This window comes from Anolis sagrei, chromosome 1 (assembly GCF_037176765.1).
Source record: "Anolis sagrei isolate rAnoSag1 chromosome 1, rAnoSag1.mat, whole genome shotgun sequence".
NCBI lineage: Eukaryota > Metazoa > Chordata > Lepidosauria > Squamata > Dactyloidae > Anolis > Anolis sagrei.
In genome coordinates, this window is record NC_090021.1 from 264,383,929 (window position 1) to 264,408,268 (window position 24,340).

At 37.8% G+C, this 24,340-nt stretch overlaps 1 protein-coding gene across 2 annotated transcripts in view; it reads right to left on the reverse strand.

The window, feature by feature from the left end:
* NELL1 (neural EGFL like 1) overlaps positions 1-24,340 on the reverse strand; it is a 604,942-nt gene that overhangs the window by 429,912 nt on the left and 150,690 nt on the right. For both annotated transcript variants that reach the window (XM_060765757.2, XM_060765749.2), the window contains exons 5-7: positions 23,289-23,385; positions 8,649-8,721; positions 4,455-4,537 (exon numbers count right to left, since the gene is read on the reverse strand). In XM_060765757.2, the coding sequence (XP_060621740.1) occupies positions 4,455-4,537; positions 8,649-8,721; positions 23,289-23,385 (253 nt within the window). The remainder of the gene's footprint in view (positions 1-4,454; positions 4,538-8,648; positions 8,722-23,288; positions 23,386-24,340) is intronic.

Below are 24,340 nucleotides of genomic sequence, written 5' to 3' on the forward strand. Positions count from 1 at the left end.
TAATGGTTCAATTACTACTTCATTGATTATGGATTGTAGAAGAGAAATGTTTTAGGTCTGTATGTTACAATCTGTAGATGGTAGCACAACTAAGTAACAAAAAGTCATCAAAAAGTTGAATATACCTCATTTAAATTATACTGTGAAATTCTAATGAAGTAACAGCATATTTCATAAGACCACTACCTCATGCTTCACTGAAGGTTTCTGGCTCTACCAACAGAGTCATACATAGTTCACCTTGGATTTTTTTCCAAAAATTATACCACACAAGAAGGGGGCTCATTTTCCAAAGATGTGTCTACATCTGAACCCAAAGGGATTATTTTGATGCTAAATCATATTCCAATACAAGTAAAAGCCACAGTACATGCTCCCAAATCATGTGTGCCTTGCAGGGAAAAATACAAAATTTATAGTAGTAATTTCCAGTATTTACCAAATAACATAAAAAGTACAGTCTTTATTGAACAGGTATCTACTTGCATCTTACAATTTTTCTTCTATTTCTCACAAAATACCCATGAGCATCTTTTTTATAGAACTCCATAAACCATTATATTTTCTGTCAGATCTACGCAAACAGATTTAGAAAGACAAAGGGCAAGATGTTCTTATTAAATTCAGTGTAGGGTTTTAAACTTCATTTTTTCCCTCCAGGGTGAAAAAAATATTTCATTTCATTAGAGCAATGCATGGTTCAGTCTTATCAGCAGAATGGGCATTCATTCCTCTTGAAATCCCAGTTGACTTCAGAAATGTTTTTCACACTTTAAAAGTCAAATAGCCATGCTTGTTTGGTGAACAAATAATACTTCCCATTTTAGCAGTGACATTTCTGACAAGACTTCTAGTCTCACAACTACTGAAATACCATATACCTTTTAGTCAAGTGTAATTGTATTTTGAGCTACTTCAGCACTTTTACCTTTATTTTAATATTTTAGTTTAAAATTGCATTTATTTTCATAAATCCTTAAATATCTTTTTTTTCTTTTTAAGCAAGATGTGTTGGAAGAAAACAGACATCAACAATCCTATAAAGGAATCCATATGAGAAAGAAGGCTAGAGAACGCATATCTTTTGTTAGAGTATAATTTGTTAAGTAACAAGTAGTGCAAGGATCAGGGCAGCAGGCAGTGGGAGCCCGGCAAGCATTGAGTAGTTACAGCCAGGGTAGGGTAACTGCTGGGATAATAAAGGAGTAAGAAAGAGTTACTCCTTATGGTGAGTTTGGTGGTGTTGGAAGGAGTTAGAAGTTTTTTTGCAAAGGTATTGGAGTTCTGAAAAGCTTGTGGCTTAAAGAGAAGAATTGGACTCTGTCTGTATGTATATGCATTTTTATAAACTCTGCTACAAGACAAATATAGCAGTTTGCTTCTTGGTCGAACGGAGAAAGCTTCCACATCTGTGTATGTCTACACATTGATCTTCATTGCAACATCCTTTGCTTCACATCTCTGCATTTTCTTTGGCTTATGTATTCAAGGCTTTTGCTTTCTTCTTACATACTGAGTTCACTTTGTATCTTTGCTCTCTTTTTGTTTAGAGAGGGAGTTTCCATGGGGCTGCATCCTAAATAATGGTTACTAGCTTATACCCATGCATAGCGGTGTCTTATAAGCAAGTATAGGCCAACATTTTTGGTCTGACTCTTTTTCTCTATAAAGATGGTTTCCTGATACAATAAGCACATGATTCCCTTTAAAGCAGTGGCTCTCGACCTGTGGGTCCCTAGGTGTTTTGGCCTTCAACTCTCAGAAATCCTAACAACTGGTAAACTGGCTGGGATTTCTGGGAATTGTGGGCCAAAACACCTGGGGACCCACAGGATGAGAACCACTGCTTTAAAGAATCCTGAATAATTATCCTGGTCTTAACCACTGATATTACACTAGCCCTGCTTAATATGGATACCAAATATTCTCACTGGGGGAATTTATGTAGAGTATGTTGTTCCTTCTACAATACTTTACCCGGAAAGCTCCAGAAATGCAATTGATCTTACTTTTGGGTAGCCATGCATATATTGCTATGCCGTGACATCATAGTATTAGATAAGAAGGCAGAGGGAAAGCTTATGCTAGTACAAACTGCTACAATTGTCCTTTGTGCTTTCCATGACCTGCTGTCTCTACTCACTCTGCAATGTTTGAAAATGTGTTCCAAATAGGAACACGCCTTCATCTCTCAATAGCTACTATGTTTTCCTATACAGGAGTGTGTAAAAAAACTCAGCAACAGCCCTCCTGGCAGCTCTACCAATCCCAACTATTCCAACTTCGGTTCTTCCTCTTGTAACCACATAGCACAAACTACACAACCTGTGGCCCTTCAGGTGTTTTGGATTTCAGTTCCCAGAATTGCTAACTATTGAACAAGCCAGCTAGGGCATCTGGGAGTTGGATGCTCAAACACCTGGAAGGCAATAGGTTGAGCAGGCCTGACATAGCAGAAGCTTGCCAAATGTGTGTATCCTGAATATACTTACTGGGGACTATGTTCCAGTCCTTGCATTTGTTGAACATAAATAAAGTCCTTCAGTTTGGATGTGTTTGAGAGGTCATGTAAGCAAGGGTATTTGATGCATCTCCTCCCATTGCAGAAATGAACATCATAACAAGGATCACTTACTGTCTTTGCAATATAGCCATCCAAACTATCTATATGAGAAAAGTTAGGTACCCATCCATGACAATTTATTTCACATGCACTTCACTTACTCCCTGAAATGAGTGATTAGTTGCAGCAGTAACAAAATCAGGAAAACTGCTCTGACGTTCATATAATTTAACAATGAAAACAGGAGTAGTCTTTAAACTCCATGTTCCTTTATCTCACATCTTCAAGTTATAACACAGTTAATACCTGCACTCTTTTTATTTTAGTAGCAGAAATGTATGCAACCTGATGTAACCTAACAGGTTTACTTCTCCTTTCTTGTATTATATAAGTATTAAACACTAAACCAATTAAGTTAATCTTTTTTTAGTATGAGGTCTCAGGCTTGGAACATTTCTACTACCAATTAAACAAGTCACTGAAATATGTTGCAATCATATCACTCACACAATTGGGCTTAAAGAGGAATGTTTATATGTCAATGGGTTTTGCAGAGGCTTACATTTTAAAGGTTAATTCCTAGATGTATTTAATCACTAAATAATACAAGTAATTTTACATTCCATTTGCTTGTCTCTAACAAGTAAACTATCCACTGTGACCATGTTTTCTCACTTGGGCATTAATGCAACAAAGCATTCAATTTATGCATTGTAAAGGACAACAAAACAACATCACTGAGAATTAGAAACAAGAAGGTAAAGAGCACTCTACTTCAAGAGATACATGTAACCTTCAGAATGTTAATCATGTATTATTGAGACTTTTTTTAAAAAAAGCAAGAAAAATATAATTAACTGCGGCAAGGAGAAGTCACTCAATACACTACTTAATTGGTACCTACTAAGACCACGAGCATGTCTCAGAATAATTATCTCATTTTCCTGTAGTACAATGAGCTGAAATTTAATATTTTTATTCCTACAAAGTGATACTGGTCAAGCATGCTGAGCAAAAAGTATCATGTAGAAAATGTCAATATAAAATCAAGATGGGACACCAGTATGAAGCAAAATGTGAAGAGTGGGTGAACATTAAACAAGAATAGATTCTGTTTATCATCAGAAACTGATGATATACAGAAGGGGCGTTAAGAAGAAGAGGTTGCAGCAAGTCCCTCTTTCAAGTTTTACTGTTTTTAATTCCAGTAATCAGTCATATGCATGTTTTTGTTTTAAAAACACAAGTCCTATTGTGTTCAACAGTGCCTATTTACAGGCAATAGCAGCTATACTTCCATTGTTAATGAGGTGGTAAATACATACCAGGTTTTAATATGAACTATAAAGCTATTTTAGGGAAGAGAGTTCAAAATCCTGGATAGTTCCTTCAGAGTTCAGAAGAGTTCATCACTGTACTGACATGAAACCACCACCACTATTCTCTTAATCACATACTTTGCTATACCACTTAAAGAGTGGGTATATTATACTCCCAAGTTTGTTGATATCCACAAAAGTGAATCTAAATATATATTCTGCAGAATATTTGAGTAGTAATGGTATATTGATTGCTGATTTTGTAAAAGTGCCACACCCCACAAATAGATAACAGGCCTTTTCCAAATGACTGCTAGCTGGTCTTCTGTGTGCAAAACAAGTCATTCTATAAGTCTAAAACAGATGTAAAATGTAGTGACACTTCCCTAATGCCACCAAGTAGTGGAGGCTAAATGATTTGTGAGTGAAGGAAGGAGTGTACAGTAATTTGAAGTCCCCCAAGGTCCCACAGGGGGGCAATGTATAACAGATTTTCAGCCCAACATTGCCCCAAAGACATGAAATAAATAATAACTTGTACTGAAATCTGAAAGTAATGCTCATGTACCTACTTTTGCTGTCATTTTAGCCAGAAGTTCTTGCAAATCCATAATTCCTTGTACCAGGCTTAAGAAGTCACTGCAAGTTGGGCAGGCTCAATAAAGGAAGGAAAACAATAGATAAATAAATACCATATAAAAATCAAACAACATAACACATCCCTAATTTACAAGGCAAGACCTCATACATTTTAGTGCAATGTAAATACACATCACTGTAGTGACAGTTATCACAGCTAATCATGGAATGAGCACCAAGGCCTTGCACTCATGCATTGCATAAAAGTTCAATATTTCCCTATACAACTACTAAAAGTGGGAAAGAAATGATTGCACAAGGATTGGTTATACTAAGATCTGCAATTACACCCATTCTTAAAGCACAACTGCTTGTAACAACTACTTTCACACTAGGAGGGAAATCCCAACTCGATTCTGACTGACTCCTGATTTTATGGCAATTGTCAATGATTGCCATAAAATCAGGAGTCAGTCAGAATCACTGACTGATTTGATTGTATGTTTTACCCAATGATGTGATCATTGGCAATTGCCATAAAATTAGAAATTTAATAATGTGGTAAAGATTTTAAACAGATTAAATTAAGACTACTGTATGTGACCTCTTATAATTAATACTAGAGAACTTACAACAAAACTCCATTTTTAAATACTCCTTGACAAAATATTTAGGGTTTCCTGAACCAACACACATGTTGTGGCTATGTGAACTCTTCCTCGTTGCTCAAGGGCATGGATATCCAGAGTTTTCTTGATTCCCAGCTCCAACTGATCCACGCAGGTGTATGGAAGGGTGAGTGGAAAATAAAGAAATCTGGACATCTGCAGATAGCACCCTTCTATCAGTTGCAGACCAATTATGGTTGTGGCAGCTGCTCCTTGCTTTGACAGATTACACAAAGAAGCAAACAGTATCCAGTGCCAAACTGTTCAGACAAGGAAGTCATGGTTCCAGGAGATGGAAAGACAGAGGTCTCTTACAGAATCTCTCTGGAATCACGGTGTAGGCAAGAAAGTACATTTCGAGTTCTCTCACATCCTGAGTAAGAGGACAGCAAGATATGGCTGCTGCATTGCCACAATGGACCCAGAATTGAAGAGTCCTAGCAGCTACCCAGAGCCTCTTATCTTTTTCATTTGACTTGTTCATAAATCCATATCTTTCAGAATAAGTCTGCATGTGGAAAGATGAGCTACTTCTAACCAAGATCATTGGCAATATTAAGATTGGCGTTTTAGTCAGTAATGTGGCACATTTTTAATGATTTAATACTAGAAAAGCTAACACATCTGCTTAGGCATTCAAGTTAGAACACAAAGAATGTGTTTAAGCATCTCTAGGAGTTGGAGGAAATACAATACAATAAAGCACCACACATTTTAATTTTTATATTATTAAACAAAATCATTTAAGTTAAATCATTTGATTTCTATATCTACAAATAAGTCTTATTCAATAAAGTTATTAATATTTTGTCATTGTACTTCCTTTATATCTCTGAATGAGATGTAAGGTCTGCATGTCACCTAGTGAGGACAGTGAATTGTAAGAGAATGTGAACTTCTGGTGTTTTTTTTTTATTAATGGTTTTTAAACTAAATAATTTTATTCTATTGCTTTGAATGCAATTTTCCTGCTTCTTGGAAGGAGGTTGGATGGCCCGTGAGGTATCTTCCAACTCTATGATTCTATTCTATGATTCTATTTCCATATGTCCTATTGCAAATTGTTTTAAATTATTTTGACAGATTTAAAACTATTTGGTTTTAACTGATAAATGATTTAATATATATTGTATTCCATTAAAATTATATTGTAAGCTGTCCTGAGATCTTTAGCTATTGCATGTGGTGTAAGCATTTTAAAAATAATTAAATAAATGAGCACTGATGGTATTATTTTATATTAATAAAATATATCTATGTTTACCATATATACTCATGTATAAGTTGACCTCAAGGGCAGGTTTTGGGGCCAAAGATATGGATTTTTATATGACCCATAGATAGGTCAAGGGTCATTCAGGAGAGGGGGAAATCAACAGTGTGACACCAGGAGGCCCATGGCCTCTGCCATTTCCCCACCTAGGCATTCAGAAAGGGCAGAAATGGTTCCAGGGCAGAGAGAGTAGAGTGAGTCCATGATTTTTAGATGCTCCTGGGGTGGACATGGTTCTTGTTTTTCTCCATTCTGGGAGTCAGTCTAGGGTTCTCAGCTTGCCTTTTTGACTAATATTTCTAGACTTATACATAAGTATACCAAATATGTGATCTCAGGCAATATTTTAAATTCAATAAAAAATAATGGAACTGAGCTGAAATGAAGAGTGAGGCAGCATTAGAAGTAGAGTAGATGCTTCGTATCCATAGATTCTGTATCCATGGATGAAACCATTCACAGCTTGAAAAGGGATCAAAACCTTCATCACAGAATCATAGAGTTGGAAGTGACCACAAGAGCCATCCAGTCTAAACCCCTTCCATTCAGGAACACACTATCAAAACTAATTTTGTATAAGGGACATATTTTTACTATACAGTTGTTTTGACATTCATAGCGTGTTCTGAAACCAAACCCCAACAAACCCCAAGAGACCACTGTAGACCACTGTTAAAATAAAACCTCCCAATTAGTATTGGACCACACTACCAGTTTACCAGAAATGCTTCTCATTTTTTTAAATATGGACAGCCTTTCCTCACAAGAGATTGAAAAACAGTAGCAGAAGACACTATTCTTCTGCTGTGGCATTCTGTCACATTTCCTACTCAGAGATACAGCTGTTCTGTCATGACCCCTGCCCGACTTTGTACTGGGAACCTAACATCAAGACATATGATTCCCTTCTTTCCAGAACTTCAGACGTATATCACTATATGTGAGCTAACTGCAATTTCATGATACAGTCAGCATGCAAATTATCCTTGCTAAGAATTCTGACTACAGAATGAAGTACAAACTAAATGAAGTAGAAGAAAAAAACATATGTGAAATCCTGTCAAGCACCCATGGGCACTCCATGAGAAAGCTGTCTTGCATAAACCTTATTTGACCTTGCAGCTAGAGAAGCCTGGCTAAAGACTTGTCTTAGTACATTTTCAATCCAGTTCTTATGTGGCAGTCCCTAGATAGCAGCAAGTTTTTCTCTTTGTACATTTTCTATTAAGACACCTGCTGTCGTAATACATGACATGACTACATGACAGTGTGATTGCCGGAAAACACAACAGTTAACAAGAAGGCTGTTGATTGTGGAGTATTTTCAGCATTTGCCTTTAATCTGAGGCCCACAGATATTCTACTGATTTATATACTCATTAATCTAATATCTTTAACACCTACTGTTTTCATTTTTAAAAAACTCTGATGAAAGATCGTTTTGCCAGTCAGTTGCACCAAGGCCAAAATATTTAAAAATTCACACATTTTATTTGGCACTAGCGTAAACTGATTTCAGCTTCATCTGAAGAAGTGGTCTGGAGCCCATGAAAGGTTATATCAGACAAAATATGTCAATCTATAAGATGACATAAAATGCTTTGCTGTTCCGATGCCCTAAAAGCCAGAATGAGGTAGATGAAAGAGGAAGAAAATTAGGTACTATGGATATAATGGGATAGGAAAAACAGGTAAGTCAAGGGTCATTCGTGTCTGGGTGTATTAGGAAGGTGCAGGGGGGAAGAGTACAATTTGGTCCATTTTTTCTCTACTTTGTAAGCTGATCTGGTCAGAAATCTGTAATCAGAATTCTTAACAGGCACACCTCAATTGCTTTTTTGTGCTCAAAGCAACACAAAACCCATCTCAAGGCAAAGGAACAAGGACAGAACGAGCACAGACTTATAAGATCTGCTTAAACTGAGAAGAAACATGAACATGAATTGAGTCTCCATTTCATGGGGAAAGGAAGGATAAATAAAGTTAACAAAAGCAGCAGCCGCATCTGACAGTACAATAAAATAGGCGTGAAACAATACTCTTAAGGCATCTAAAACTCCCTGACTTAGATTTAATGGGAAGAGTTGAAAAATCATGTCTCTTAGCTTATAAGATGTGACAACTAAAGGCTATAAGACTGCAAACTTAGGCAGCAATGATAAACAAGAACAGTAAAGACTCTAAACAATTAACAAACTACACACATAATTCATTAAAAGCATATGTAGATAAAATTTACTACTTACTGCGATTTAGATTGGGACATTGAGTAATATATCCATTGGGCATAAAGATGACTTTGACATCTTGAAGGATACCCTTTGTAATAGAAGAGAAAGCTGGTAATATAGATTATAGTCATACAATTAAAACTGTACAATTTTTTAAGTCCACAATTTTTTTTCATAAATTTATTCTCTGTCATACTAGTCCTGCTACCTGCATATGTACTTCTGGTGGGAATATGGAAGAGGGCCTTCTCAGTGGTTGCTTCAAGGCTTCCCAGAGAAGTTAGACTGGCACCTACCTACTTTCTTTTCACATATAATTAAAGACTTTTCTATTTTGATGAGCATTTGATGAGTCTCTATATAAGGCCTATTTTACACAATGAGATGACAGTCGCTAATTATTGTCCTAGAGTACGTGTTTTAATGAGATATGTTTTATATCATACAGCTAGGTTTTTAAATTATTTAAATTATTTAACCTTGTTTTAACTTTTTATCTTGTGGATTTTTAATGATGTCTTTTATTGTTATAAGCAGCACTGAGTCCTGATCTAAAGAAAAGGCTGGATAGAAATAAATATAACAGCATAAATATGTCTGAGAGCAAAATCAGAAGTATTTTACCATTGAAATACAGCTTTTAAAAAACCTACATGTCTTAAAGATGCACATATAAATACAAATAATAGTGTAAGAGCTCAGAAAATAACAGTGTCAAAGCCATCAGTCAATCTACCAAAGATAAGTGCTTTTTACAGAGCAGCCTTTAATCTCTTGGGAAGAGTGACTCAGGAACCTGTAGAACAGGCAGAAATAATGGTTTGTAGATGGAAAGGAGATCTGCCTCTTGAGGCCCCTAAAGAGGAAAAGTCAAAACGTGTAACAAGGTAGAGCCATGCTGAAAAGATATATTCACAAGACATAGAAATTTTGTAAGTTCTTAGTGATGTCAAGTTAAACACACTGTTCAGAAAATGTTCTGAGTGTGTTCTGAAACACTTTGGCACCTTCTGCTGATAAACAATATCAGCTAGAACACCAAAGAAGAACCATGGCTCCTTGTTGATGGATTTGTTGTTGTGTTCATATCATCATCCTTTGTTCTTGCATTGCTAGTACTACATTTTTTTTCCAAAGAAGCCTATAGAAAGTTGGTGTAGTTGGTGTAATTGCTTATTTTATTTTTTTCCAAGCCAGAGTCCATCTGACTTTCCAGTCCATCTGACTCTGGTTTGGAAACTCAATCAAGTTCAATCTACTAACTCAATTCATGAATCTTAAAAGGTTGTTTTAAAACAAACACTTTGGTGCAGCTGCAGAAATTGTTATTACTTCAACTTCAAAAACACCACCAGCAGCTGATTAGATGATGATTGTCCATCAGCTCTTTCTTCCCTGAGGCCAGGTTCTGAAATCCCCCCCCTTTCAGAAACCAATATGTGGGAGAATGTGGTATGTTTGTTTTTTAAAAGAACTGGTACCAAAGAGTATAAAAGTGCTAGTACCATGACTACAGGGTGAGAAAAGCACTATACAAATGAAGTCAATAAGTAAATGAAACTTATTTTGACACTGATGACATCATCTCAAAAGCTGTTGGAATCGCCACAACTGCCAGAATTGGCACACATCATAGTAATACTGGCGGTGCCTATGGGAGGGGGCATGGGGAACCTGTCATCCCATGCCCTGCATCACTCACTCAGTCCCCATCCCAGTGTTGACTGCCTGGCTTGGCCCCATTGTTCCTGGCACAACACGGGAAGCCTCCAATGTTGAAGCTGTGGAGGCATGCTCCACTGCCTTCGCTTTAAGCACAGAGCCCCACCGGAAGTAGCTGTGCATTATGGAATGGGAGCCAATGGGTTCCATTCTTAAAGGAAAGGCAAAGTGGAGCATGCTGTCAAATTCACTCCATTTGACAAGGTCGTTATGCTGCAGTGCTTGCTGTAGTAGTGATACATGACCAGCTAGTGAAAAGTTTTTGGATACCATTTAGAGTGTATTTCCTAATTGCTTCCCTAAGTAAATATTTGCCCAATTTATTTCCTCTGAAATCATGTGATACCCCAATGTGCCATGTAGCTAAAGCATACATGGCACATTGGGGTATTTTGTGATTTTCCATACAGAAAGATCAGGGACTGATCTACATAGAGTATTCTAACAAAGATTACTATTGTGAAGTACTATTCAGTAATGCTTAGCAGTATTGCAATTGTAGGATTGGCATGTGGCCCATGTAACATTTCATAAGAAACTAATTATACTAAGCTGTTTGTTATATTACTTCAAAGCTAAACTAACATGTGCAATGCAGGTAAGATCAACAGAAAGAGGGTCTCTATAGACAGAATTACACCAGTGGGAGCTGGCTGGGAATAGCACATAAACACAAAAGATAGCCACAGTGCTCACATCTGTAGTTCATTGCCATTACTTCTCCAGCAAGCTGGCAGAAATCTTTCAGGAATCAGGTCAAAACACTCCTATTTATTAGGTGTTTATATTAGTTGTATTATAGTGGTCTTCCTTGATGGATTTATGGTCTTCTTAGCTCTTAGTTATCTTCTTATATAGAAGGCTAATACTGCTTCCTTCCATTGCATTGTATTTTTTATTTTGTACACCTCTATAGACTCCATTGAATCAAACAGCAATTTATTTTTAACACACTCAACCAATGAAAAGCTGTCTGTGTTTGTCCACATATTCAATAAGATGTGCCTGCATATGTTAAAAGTATTGTGTGTTATTCTACAAAATGATGTGAATCGTGTGCTTTTGTGAAAGAATGAATGACTGCCATGAAGCACTGAGCAATGTCACCTCGTTAGGCTTACACTCATTATTTATCAACTTCCTATTAAAAATGATCACAAAGAATAATACTGCATATATTTACTAATGTAGTAAAAATGAGAAAGCAGCCTTAGATTTTTAAAACAGAAATAATGCATGTCTCATGAGATAAATTCAGATCATAACTGAACTGCCACAGGGAAAAAAACTCAGAGCACAAAATCTGTCTTTTTGACCTTTTTTGATAAAAAAAATCTTTAAATATTTCTACTCTGCTCTTCAGAAAGGTTCCCATCTTCAAAGTTCCAGTCCAGACTGTGGTCAACAATGTGTAAGTAGCACTATTTTCATTGTAACTGAAGTGACTGAACAACTAGTTGATTGTGTTCGCACTTTAAAAAAGACATTCTACAGGTAATTTGGGGGTGAAATCACTGCAAACCTTATCCAAGTAATCCTGCATTTCTACAACCTCTCTGGTCTGAATCTAATTTTGTCAAATGACTCCATTATAACACCATCACTCTCCAAAAGAATCTGACTACCCCATTGTCCTCTGTGCAGGGGAATCTAAAACTGCATGAGGTGCCAGGAAATATACCATAAGCATTCAAGGCAACTGTTAATGGCGTCTTCTGCAGAGCAGTTTTTCTTTAAATGTCATCTTTTGTCAGCAGGAGAATGCAACCAGATAAGTTCCTCAGCTTCCAAATAAATAGAAAAGTTTTGCATGCAGTCTGGCTATATCTCAGTTTGTTTATTATTTTTACACAGCCTCACACTTGCACTTAGAACAGCCATGTGCAAAAAATGCCTCATGTATATACACACATTTTATGTAGTGATGTGGAATGCGGGGGTTGTGACTGTAAGATGAAGTGTATTGTCAAGGTTATCCTTGGACAAAAAATGGCTTGATCAGAGATTACAGTAGTTAGGCTGCAACAGAATGGTTGCTACAGAGCAGATGGAGGACATGGCATCTTACTCAAAATACTGAGCTTGTGCTATAAATAAAATATAGGCCTTCGTGCTTCAAGCTTTGCCAATTCAGACATTTAACATTTATGCGTTCATTTTCTCAGGCAGCAGAAAGTAATCAGCAAGTACCAGTTCCTGCTTGTTATTTCAAAATCAAATATTAATTGAAAATATTAATGTCAATAACAAAATCACTCTATGCATCTCAAAGAATATTTATTAACCTTTGCAACTGTGAGAATAATGGAGCCATCTGAATAATGAGATATGACACTATCTTTGTGTAAGGGTAACCTTTGAAGCAATCATTAATATGATTTTGAAAAGGATGGCAGGTGAATAATCAATCAATATGTAAAAACTACACAAACATCTTGAACAGCTCCAGTGAGAAAAACCTATAAGAATAAATAAAAACAAGGAGTCTACCAAATGTTACTGTGCATGTAATTGATGCAGATATCCATGATGATGTGCATACTACTCAAAACCATGGGTATTAAGGATACATTTAACTGGTTACTGCTGGGACTCCCTGTGAATACCAAAACCGTCAATGCTCAAGTCCCATATACAACGATATAGAAAAATGGTGCCCTTCTATAAAATAGCAAAATCAAAACATGGTTTGTTGCTTGGATTTCTAAAAAAATATTTTTAAGCCATGGGTGGCAGAATCCATAAATGTAGAATCCATGGAAATGGAAGGCTGATTGTATATATAGTGGGCTTTTGAGATGGAAATGTTTAGATAATCTGTATTTCTATACTAAATGAATACAGAACAGGGATTGGTTTAAAAAAACCACTCAGCATTACTTTTGAATTTGCTTAGTATTCTGAGCTAGAAAAGAGCAATTGCAACAGTCCAGGTCTGAGTGCCATACACAGATCAGTAAACTGCTCACTACTTCTACAACTTGGACTATATAGCTTCAAACAGTGTGCTTTTCTTGTTATGCAAATTATTTAGTTATTTAATAGGCAATTCAATTTCACTTCCTGTCAGACTTTAGATGCAATGGTAGTAGCCATGCAACTATAAAGAGCCGCTTCCGGTAAGTGCTAATAAAAATAGCACTATTAGCCTTTTGTGACAAGGAAAGTCAAGCTGCAGTTGTGCTGTGTTTTGACTTTCATAGATCATGGCAGCAACAGCAGTAGCTCCAGTTATCCATTGACTGATACTATGAGCTAGCATTTTGTAAAACAAGTCTTGCTATATCAAGGCCCTGCACTGGAGATCTCACTGTACACACTACAGTTCACACCAATTTGTTATGTACACAGAGAGTATTGTTGTTGTTACTATTATCAGTATTACTACAATATGACCCCCTGTAGCAGTACTGTACATTCCTGGATGTACTGGCTGATTTTCATGAGAAAAGGTTTGATCGTCCAGACAGTGTGTAGGGCAAAAGGAGTTAAGTGAACAGTTGGATCAGAGGGAAACGGGTTTGAATTATGGCCGAGTCTTCATGGTAGGAAAAAGAGTGAGGGGGGTCCATGTAGCATGTATGTTTGGGGCAGGGCTTCTGATATTCCATTTTCTGCCTTCACAGACATTTTGCAACCCTAACTTCCATGAATGTGCAGGGCTGACTGTATATCAAAAAATCAACTGAAACAACCTAGGTAGACTTATCCATGAGTCAATGTGAGTACTGTACCTTAACTCTTAGCAAAAGGGGGGCATTTCTTTGTCTGAATAGAGTGGTGAAAGGTGAGTGCAGTTTGTTCTTGTTCATTCGTTCAGTCATTTCCAACTCTTCATGACCTCATGAACCAGCCCACGCCAGAGCTCCCTGTCAGCTGTCACCTCCCCCAGCTCCTTCAGAGTCAAGCCAGTCACTTCAAGGATGCCATCCATCCATCTTGCCCTTGGTCAGCCCCTCTTCCTTTTTCCTTCCATTTTCCCCAGCATAATTGTCTTCTCTAAGCTTTCCTGTCTCCTCATGATGTGGCCAAAGTACTTCAACTTTGTCTCTAATATTCTTCCCTCCAATGAGCAGTCAGGCTTTATTTCCTGAAGTATGGACTGTTTGGACCTTCTCACAGTCCAGGGCACTTTCAGAACTTTCCTCCAGCACCACAGTTCAAAAGCATCTATCTTCCTTCGCTCAGCCTTCCCTATGGTCCAATTCTAACATCTGTAGGTGACTATGGGGGATACCATTGCTTTAACTATGCGGATCTTTGTTGCCAGTGTGATTCCTCTACTCTTCACTATTTTATCGAGATTGGACTTTGCTCTCCTCCCAAGAAGTAAGCATCTCCTGATTTCCTGGCTGCAGTATGCGTCTGCAGTAATCTTTGCACCTAGAAATACAAAGTCTGTCGCTGCCTCCACGTTTTCTCCCTCTATTTCCCAGTTGTCAATCATTCTTGTTGCCATAATCTTGGGGTTTTTTTTATGTTTAACTGCAACCCAGCTTTTGCGCTTTCTTCTTTCATCTTGATTAGAAAGCTCCTCAGCTCCACCTCACTTTTGGCCATCAAAGTGGTGTCATCTCCATATCTAAGGTTGTTAATGTTTCTTCCAGCAATTTTCACCCCAGCCTTGCATTTGTCAAGCCCTGCACATTGCATGATGTGTTCTGCATACAAGTTGAATAGGTTGGGTGAGAGTATACAACCCTGCCATATGCCTTTCCAAATCTTGAAGCAGTCTGTTGTTCCATGGTCAGTTCTTACTGTTGCTACAGATTCCTCAGGAGAGAGACAAGGTGATTCGGTATGCCCATACCACCAAGAACTTGCCACAATTTATTATGATCCACACAGTCAAAGGCTTTAGAATAGTCAATAAAATAGAAATAGATTTTTTTCTTAAATTCCCTGACTTTCTCCATTATCCAGTGGACATTGGCAATTTGGTCTCTCGTTCCTCTGACTTTTCTAAACCCAGCTTGTACATCTGGCAACTCTCGCTCCATGTATTGCTGGAGTCTTCCTTGCAGGATCTTGAGCATTACCTTACTGGCATGAGAAAAAAGGGCCACTGTACGAAAGTTTGAGCAGTCTTTAACATTTCCCTTTTTTGGTATGGTGATATAAGTTGGTTTTTTTCAGTCTGATGGCCATTCTTGTGTTTTCTATATTTGCTGGCATATGGCATGCATCACCTTGTCAGCATCATCTTTCAAGATTTTCAACAGTTCTGCAGAGATCCCGTCGTCTCCTGCTGCCTTGTTGTTAGCAATGCTTCTTAAGGCCCATTCAACCTCACTTCTCAGGATGTCTGGTTCTAATTCACTCACCGCACCATCAAAACTATCCTTGATATTATTATCCTTCCTATACAGATCTTCTGTATAGTCTTGCCACCTTCTCTTGATCTCTTCAGCTTCTGTTAGGTCCCTGCCATCTTTTTTTCTTACCATGCCAATTTTTGCCTGAAATTTACCTCCAATGTTTCTAATTTTCTGGAAGAGGTCTCTTGCCCTTCCTATTCTGTTGTCTTCTTCCACTTCCATGCATTGCTTGTTTAAAAATAGTTCCTTATCTCTTCTGGCTAACCTCTGGAATTGCACATTTAATTGGGCATATTTCCTCCTATCACTGTTTACTTTTGCTTTCCTCCTTTCTTGGGCTACTTGCAGTGTCTCAGTAGACAACCATTTTGCCTTCTTGGTTTTCTTTTTCTTTGCGACGTACTTTGTTGCCACCTCTTGAACAATGTCGTGGACTTTTGTCCATAGTTCTTCTGGGACTCTATTTACTAAATGATACAATAATAATATTAAACTTTATTTATACCCCGCCACCATCTCCCCGATGGGGACTCGGAACAGCTTACATGAGGCCAAGCCCAAATAACAATTACAATAAAGAAAAAACCAAAACACAATCCGAAAACGCGAACAATAACAATAACATCATATTAACATAAAACACATACATACATACATACATAATAATGTAAAAAAATTACAATAAGCACAGGCACAATAACAATGGGTCGGCTACATGTAATGATTAAAACTGATTAAAACTAATTAAAACTCGGGTGAGATAAAAGAAGGAAGTAATTTGCGGATCTAGTCCTTTAAATCTGTTCTTCACTTCCACTGCATATTCGCTAGAAATGTTAGTGAGATCATATCTAACTGGTTTCTGTGTTTTCCTTGATCTCTTTAGTTTTATTCTAAATTGAGCAATAAGAAGTTTGGGATCTGATTTACAGTCAGCCCCAGGTCTTGTTTTCACCGGCTGGATGGATGTCCGCCACCTTTGACTGTAAAGGATGTAGCTTAGTGCAAAGGAGTGCAGCTTAGTGCATCCCAAATTAATATAAAAGAAGGACTAATGCACTCTACCCTTTCTTCTATCGAAATGAAAGACTTCTAGAAGTTGACCCTAAACTCATGCTGAAAAACCTAGAATATATCTAGGAAGACCTCTGGAATTTCTAGGTCTCTATCACATCTTTATGGTCAAAGCATACCACAGAAACATGCTGGAGGACCTAGAAAATTATCTCAGTGATCCCTTGAAAGGAAGCACCACAGAAATGTTGCTGCTATTTTCACACCCCAGTATTCAAAATGACCACAAGTGGCACTGTGGTAGAGATCCTAAGGCAAATCTATCACAGGGTTTTCTTAGCAAGATTTGTTCAGAGGGCGTATGTCTTTGCCTTCCTCCAAGGCTGAGACACTTGCCCAAGATCACCCAGTGAGTTTCCATGGTCCCTGGATCCCAAGTTCAATGCTCAAACCCCTACACACAATAGGGTCTCATTTCCAATCAGAGAGTGTATTTAATGTCTCAGCAACTACATACTCTGGGATATTGTCACAGCAGCTAAAGTAGCATCATATTAGTGTGTAGCATGAAAGAGCCCTTCAAGAAAGTATTCCAAAAGATATTGAACACGCTAAATTTCCAATAACTGAAAACCACATTCAGCTTTTTTTAAAGGAACTAAATATTAAGGAGGCAAAGCTCTTAACAATGATGTACCACTGCCCAGAGATTTCCTTTTACAAAGTTAAATTTGTATCTTTACAATAAGTCACAAGGGAGAATTGAGCATTAACAAAAGGGAAGTAATGGGAATTTTTCCTCCAACAGCAAACAAGGGAATACTAGATTATACTGCCGTGTGCATATTGTTTCCATTTTTAAAGAGAATTTCCTGTTAAGTACCAAACAATAAGATGCTCATGGAACAAGCTACCAATTACACCATTACACGCCTAATAAATTTGAAATAACTGTTATTAGAATAATGTTTATAATAATATTCAGAGATTGTAAAGATACAATTTCCAGTACAACCTCTCTGTGGATACAAAAAATACCCAATTCTTTCTTGTAAATATTTCTATTTCCCCTGTTTATGGTTAAAATGTTTACATTGAGGAACACAGGGTTTTCAGTTAAACCACCGAAACAAATTTTCTGTGAAAGGGGGAAAGGAGATCCCGCTGAGCATTCAGATGGAAGGATAAGAAGTGTGTGTTGCTTACAAACAATTAAAATAGCAACAAAAAGTAGAAGTTGTGAAACTTACAAAGAGGCTCAGAAATAGAATCAATTACATGTGTCTGCCCTGCAGACAGTCAGTAAAATATTCAGGCATAAACAGAGCAAAGAAAGCCACTTGTCGACTTTCATCATGATCAATAAAAACTGGCAGCTTATTATCATATCATTAGCTACCCTGCTGTTTTCAAAATGTTAATGTGGAGAAATATTAATTTACAAATGCATAATATCCCTCCGTTCTTAGATTCTAGCTGTCTATATCAAATAAAAATTTAAAATGGGAAAAACCAGTGTAGCTACTACTACTTCTCTGTGTCTGCTATGGGCCCATAAACATATGTTTACCATCTGTAGGATTACGAGAAGCAGGTGAGGTTCAAGAAACTAACAGATGCAGAATAAAATAATGCCATCAATTTTACTTTACAGTGATGGCTCTGCTGTTATGGAAATAAAGAGCAGGTAAGAATGTTTTTAGTCTACCTTGCTTAAACTAGAGAGGGAGTATTGATCCTACAGACCCCACAGGAAAAAAACCGCCAATGGAAATTAAGAAGACTGCACAATTGAGGAGGTACCCTGGGTACTACTCTCATCAGGATCTATCTACCCACAAGGGATTTGAATGTGCTCCAACTAAGCAAACTCTTCCTACATTTTCTTGAGGAAAACAGTGATGAAGAGGCAAACAGGAGACCAGCAGCAAGATACACTACATAGCAAGGAATCAGTCAATCTAATCACCAACTACAGCAAGAAGAAAAGTTCTGGTGACAGGAGATTCATTGCTTAGGGGTAGAGAGAACTGTGTGTCATCCAGGCAAGAGGAATCAGCAATATACATATAATCCACCCTGGACAGTGAGGTCATCTGGGGAGTGTCTACTCCAGCCAGCCAGAACCTGACTGGCAACCATTACTCAGAGGACCCTTTCAACAGCCACCCAAGACTGTGGAATGACCTGCTGGAGGAGATTTGACTGCTAAATCAGTTGTCGGAATTCAAGAAACAACTGAAGACCTATCTCTTCTGGCAGGCCTACCCAGTTAATATTTAACTATGAATTTTATGTGTATAGCATTGAATCTTTGCTCCATATATTATAATATTTGTGGTTTTTTATTCAAATATGTTTTAGTATATTTGATAGAATGAATTTTATTATGCTGATGTATTTTAACTGTGTTGTGCCCCACCTTGAGCCATAAGGAGAGGTGGATAATAAATACAAAAAAAGTTGCTGTTGTTGTTGTTGTTGTTGCTTTTATTGTTGTTATTTCTGATGTGCATATGCCACCAGGAAAGTTGCCAAAGTTCATCAAGAGAATAAAACAGTGATCCTTTTTTTTAATTCACGTAGGCAGCATTGGCACTACAAGACACACCTTTTAGCAGATCTCTTTAGATTATGAAGCTGTAGGCAAGAAAGTGAAGAGTTTAGAGTCACAAGTGGTAGCCTCACCAGTTTGAAAGAAAAAGGACCATACACAGGGATGATAAGATACTGAAAGTGAATGGCTTTCTATACCGATGGGACTGACAGGAGAGATTTGTGGCAATGATCTTCCTAGATAAAGGACTAATGACCTGTCCCACAATAATGAATGCTAACATTGCATGGTCACTCCCCACCAATGTATCCCCAGTGTTGATCCCAGTAACCAACTCCTTCCTATTGTTTAGGATCAAGTCCAGGGTCATTGTTCCCATTGTTCTTTCCTGAATATGAACCAGCAATGTGATGCATAACAAAGAAGCCAAATCCCATCTCAGCCTGCATTAATAAATCAAAGGTTACAAGTTTAGAGAAGCAATAGTCCCACTAGATCCTGTGCTGGACTGGTCTCATCAGTTCAGAGCACCTCAGTTGGAGAACATAAAGACAGTTTGGAAAGGTTCAAAGAAGGATGATAAGAGAGATGAAGAGCCCATCCATGTGAGCAAAAGATTGAAGGAGCTGGGCATATTCAGTTAGGAAAGGAAGACTGAGGGGTGACATAATTGCACTCAATGGTTGTCAAGAGAGGAGAAAGTCAACCTGATATGTGTGTGTGTTTGTAAATTGCAGGAATGTAGATATCAACTGAATGTTCAAAGGAAATTCTTTACAGTAAGTGCAGTTCAGCAATAGAGCCAGTCACCTATAGAAGTGGTGGGATCTTCTTTAGCAGCTACCACTTGGGGATGCTTTAGCTGGATTTCCTGCAACAAACAGGAGGTTGGATCTATTGGCCCACAATACCCCTTTCAACTCTATGATAGCATCCTAAAAAAACTAGGAGGGAGAGACATTATAATCGAACATTATAGTATTCTTATATATTGGAAAATGTAGGCAGTACTATATTTGTCAGAATAATTTTATTAGCTTTTACACTGTTATCCCAAAGCAGCATCTTTAGTTATCTGAACTACTGAACATTTGGAAGTGTAATACCTTAATTTCACAAAAGAACAGGTACTTACACTAAAATACTGTCAAAAGTATTTAATCAAGGATGAGCATGGAATCAGACTTTCAAAGAATCAAAAAGTGCTCTCTAGTCATCTTTTTTCCATGCACACCACCTGCAAATCAAATCATATGACAGAAAAAGAGAAAATCACCACGGGAGATGCTTATGGAGCTGGCTGCTGTGCACTTCCAGTATGATGCAAGGTGCTTATGGTAACATTTAGGGGCGTGCAATTTGGCACAAAACCATGCTGTTTTTCAGTCCTGTTTTCAGCTAACCCCTCATTCTGTTTACTGGGAAATTGCAGAAATTGGGGAGGGGGGGGGGTGTTGTTTTCATTTGGGAAAGATTCAGCCAGTTGACTACAATGGGGAAACTTTAGAGACTCATTTCTCAGTCATTTTTAGACCTGTCTGCTTGTAACCTACCTCAGTTGTAGACCACATGTATGACTGCAGTTTCATAACAGATCACAAATCCTCTGATATTTTGGAATTATTTTAAATTTTTACCATAACATTTTTAAAAATATGACAAATCACAAGGCAGGATTCTGGGAATTCTAATCACCAGTTGTGTGTATTCTCAGCCAATCAGAGCATGGACACCTGGGCCTTTAATTAGCTGAGAAACAGAGAGACAGCAAAGCTTCAACTCCCATCATGCCCCAGGAGGAGCTCAGAGGCTTTTCAATGTCCTCCCCATGCAAGGGCTGCTTGGAAATTGAGTTCCCAGCAGGGCCCTCTCTGGAGAAAGGGCCAAGAGATGTTTTCCAGAAGAATTGGATGCAACTGCCAGGGAAAGATAGAAGAGAAGGAGCCCCCTGCTACAGGCATCTGCCTCAGGTACAGAGAAGAAGTCCCTGGGGCAGACCTCTCTCTCAGGTATAGTGCAATTAACCCCTTCATCTCCAGAGCCCATTTGTCCCCCTGCCCCCAATCCTGTTTTTGGGGATTTAGCAAACGAATCACTGAATTTTCTGAAGTACTTTCAGTCTAAACGGATATGTGCACAACCCTAATAACATTTATAGTATTAAGGCCCCAAAAGCTTGATCTTTAATACTATACTATGTATCAAGGGCTACAGAAACAACAGAAACTCCTCCCATATTGTCATTCTGGAATAAAAACAATGGAAATTAATAGTATGATTTTTTTTTTAAAAAAAAAGGTGGGTGAGATGGTAAAAGAGCTTTACTTTTTACTAGTATATAAACTTGAAATTAGTTGGGAAGAATGCCTTTCCTTCAAGACTGTTGCATCAGATATAACTTACTCTAAGCTGAAATGGGTCACTACCATGGAACTGTGTGTTCTTGTTTGTTTATGCTGATACGGGTATGGACATGGGGTTGCTGTACGCCCATGTAGGGAGGTAAGTAGGATTTTGTATGTATAAGCAGTGTGCAGGTACAACTGTACCAGGAGCTCCAATTTTGTTTGCTTTGCATTGAATGTTTGTTGTAGTCCTAAGTTTCAGGGACTCTGCAGATAGATGGCTTCTTTGGGCTGTAATCATAGGGCAAGCCAGCTGTCAATTATAGTTGGGTTCCCTGGTCCCGACCCCTTTTTGGGTTTTAGAGGGAATAGGAGCCATTTTGAGTTCAGTCCACACAGAGAAGCCTTTCATGCAGGACATAAAACCAAGAGCTCCTGTAGAAAGCTTCGTCTTCTACAGCTTGGCCGGGGAGAAAGGCCCCATAGCTTGGCCAGGGAGATATACAGCCCACAGCTTGGCCGGGGTTATACAGTCCTACAGTTCCTTTGCTGAAGGACTTCAGTCAGCCATCACAGAAACCTGAGTTCTTTTTCCCCTGGAAGTCTACAAAGCTCTGCTTGGTAAGGGTCACTCGCAGAAGCCAGAAACAGTTGGTACCGGGTGCAGGGGCTCCACGCCAACAGAGGCAAAGACAGACTGCCCAGATTAGAAGTTAAGGATTCCCCATTAGTTACAGTTATGAAGATAGTGCCTGTTCCCTGTGGACAAGATTGAGAGAGAGCCAATAGACTCTTAAGAAAGCCTTAAAATACCTGTTTGTTTTCATTAATAAAGAACTTTGTTGAACCTTTAAGCAATCTAAAGACTCTGTTTTAAGGAAATCCAAAGACCTTTAATCCGAGGCAGACCCGACGTCCCGTTGGGCACACAGAATTTATGTCCTGTCTACAGTCTTATGCACAGGCCCAGTGTGCGACAGCACAAGCAGACTTCCAGCATCTTTCAGTAATCTATCCTTGCAATATCTCATAGAAAAGAATGACTAAATAAAATAAATCTGACTTGAGAGCAAACAAATAGGAAATTTCAACTGATTCATAGTCTATATAAAGTATGTCCCCTGTATCTGCTGGAATATATATACTCAAAAGTGTAGATAATATTGGCCCCTATTACATTAAGTACTTTCAGCCCAAGAATACTACAAAGCAAAACTGTAGGACCTAGAAAACCACTAGAGGGAACTTATTCAGTTGGATTTAGATAAATGAAATGTTCCCCAGAGACAGGGTTGGGCTGTACTGTTTCATATCCATAATAAATCATTGACTACAGAAGGCATTAAACAACATCCCTCACACTGGAATCCTAGATAGATGCTGAACTACCATTCTTATTATCCTAAACCATAAAACATGAGGATTGTAATACAACGCACCTGGAGATACCGGATTGGGGCAGGCTACTATAGGATTGTATCGACAATTGGTTTCATATTTCAAGATAAAGATATATCTTATGTAGAAAGCACTAAACAGAATCAGTACAAACTGAAGCTGCTTGCTGAGAAAGCTTCATACATGAATGTGATACACACACAATTATTACCATGAGATATTATTTTCCTATAGATAGTTTTTGTAGAAAATGTGTTACTAAATTTTACTTTATTCATTTATTTCTATCTTGAATATTTACCTTAAAGAATCCATGTTTTCTGTTACGTTGTCCTAGCCATAAATTGCTTCCTGGTGTCAAAGTAGTTTCTGGAGGGTCTATAACACGTTCATAAATCCTGTGAAATAAAGTGCCATTTTAGCCAAACAGTGGTCATTTTATTTCCCCTTTAAATATCTGTAAATTTAAAATATAAAATTCACATATCAAAAACAAACACAAGCTTCTGAAGGCAAATATAACCATGCATAGCTCGTTTTACTAATTTTGCACCTGAAACATGGGAGCCTAAGACCCCCTCAAATGTTTAAATATAGTATAATACAGACAAAGTACAAGCCAATAAGTTGAGTTTTTAAAAAGAAATATTTCATACCATATCTATTCACCTGAAATAAAATTAGACTGTAGGAGTTAAAACATTCATAGTAATAGTACAAATCTATTATTGAAAATTTAGTTCTAAGATAAGAAACAATGACTTCAATAACATAATATATATATTTAAATTTGATCAGAATAGTAGTCCCAACCCTGCTGACAACAAAAATGTAGGATCCACAGATGGGACAGGGTCAAGGTGGACTGCTACTACAAGCCTCTATGAATAGAAAATGCCACATGGGTCAGATTCTGGATCCACCCCATAACACCTGTGGCTGCATTTTAATGTTACTGTGTTACAGGGGCTTCCAAAACATGAAAAGGAGCACTAAAGAATCACTATTACATATTCAGATGGAAAAAATAAAGATAGGCTACTTTCATTTAGATATCAAAGCAAACCATTATTTGAGTCAGCTAGAATGAAGAATACACACGACAAACCGACATTTAAGATTTTATGTTAGAATTCTGTGGAGTTTATCTTGAATGTCATGGTGATTCACAAGTTAAAAAAACTTTAATACCTCAAGAGAGAAGGCTGAAATCAGAATTAAAGGAACACTAGAAAATGCTAAGGCGATTGCAGAGACGTTACATGAAATTCTTTTCCTATGTTTTCACATCTGAAAAAATACAGCATGAACCAATGTTTCTAACAAAAGGCTGAGCTTAGGCAAGGAGTGATG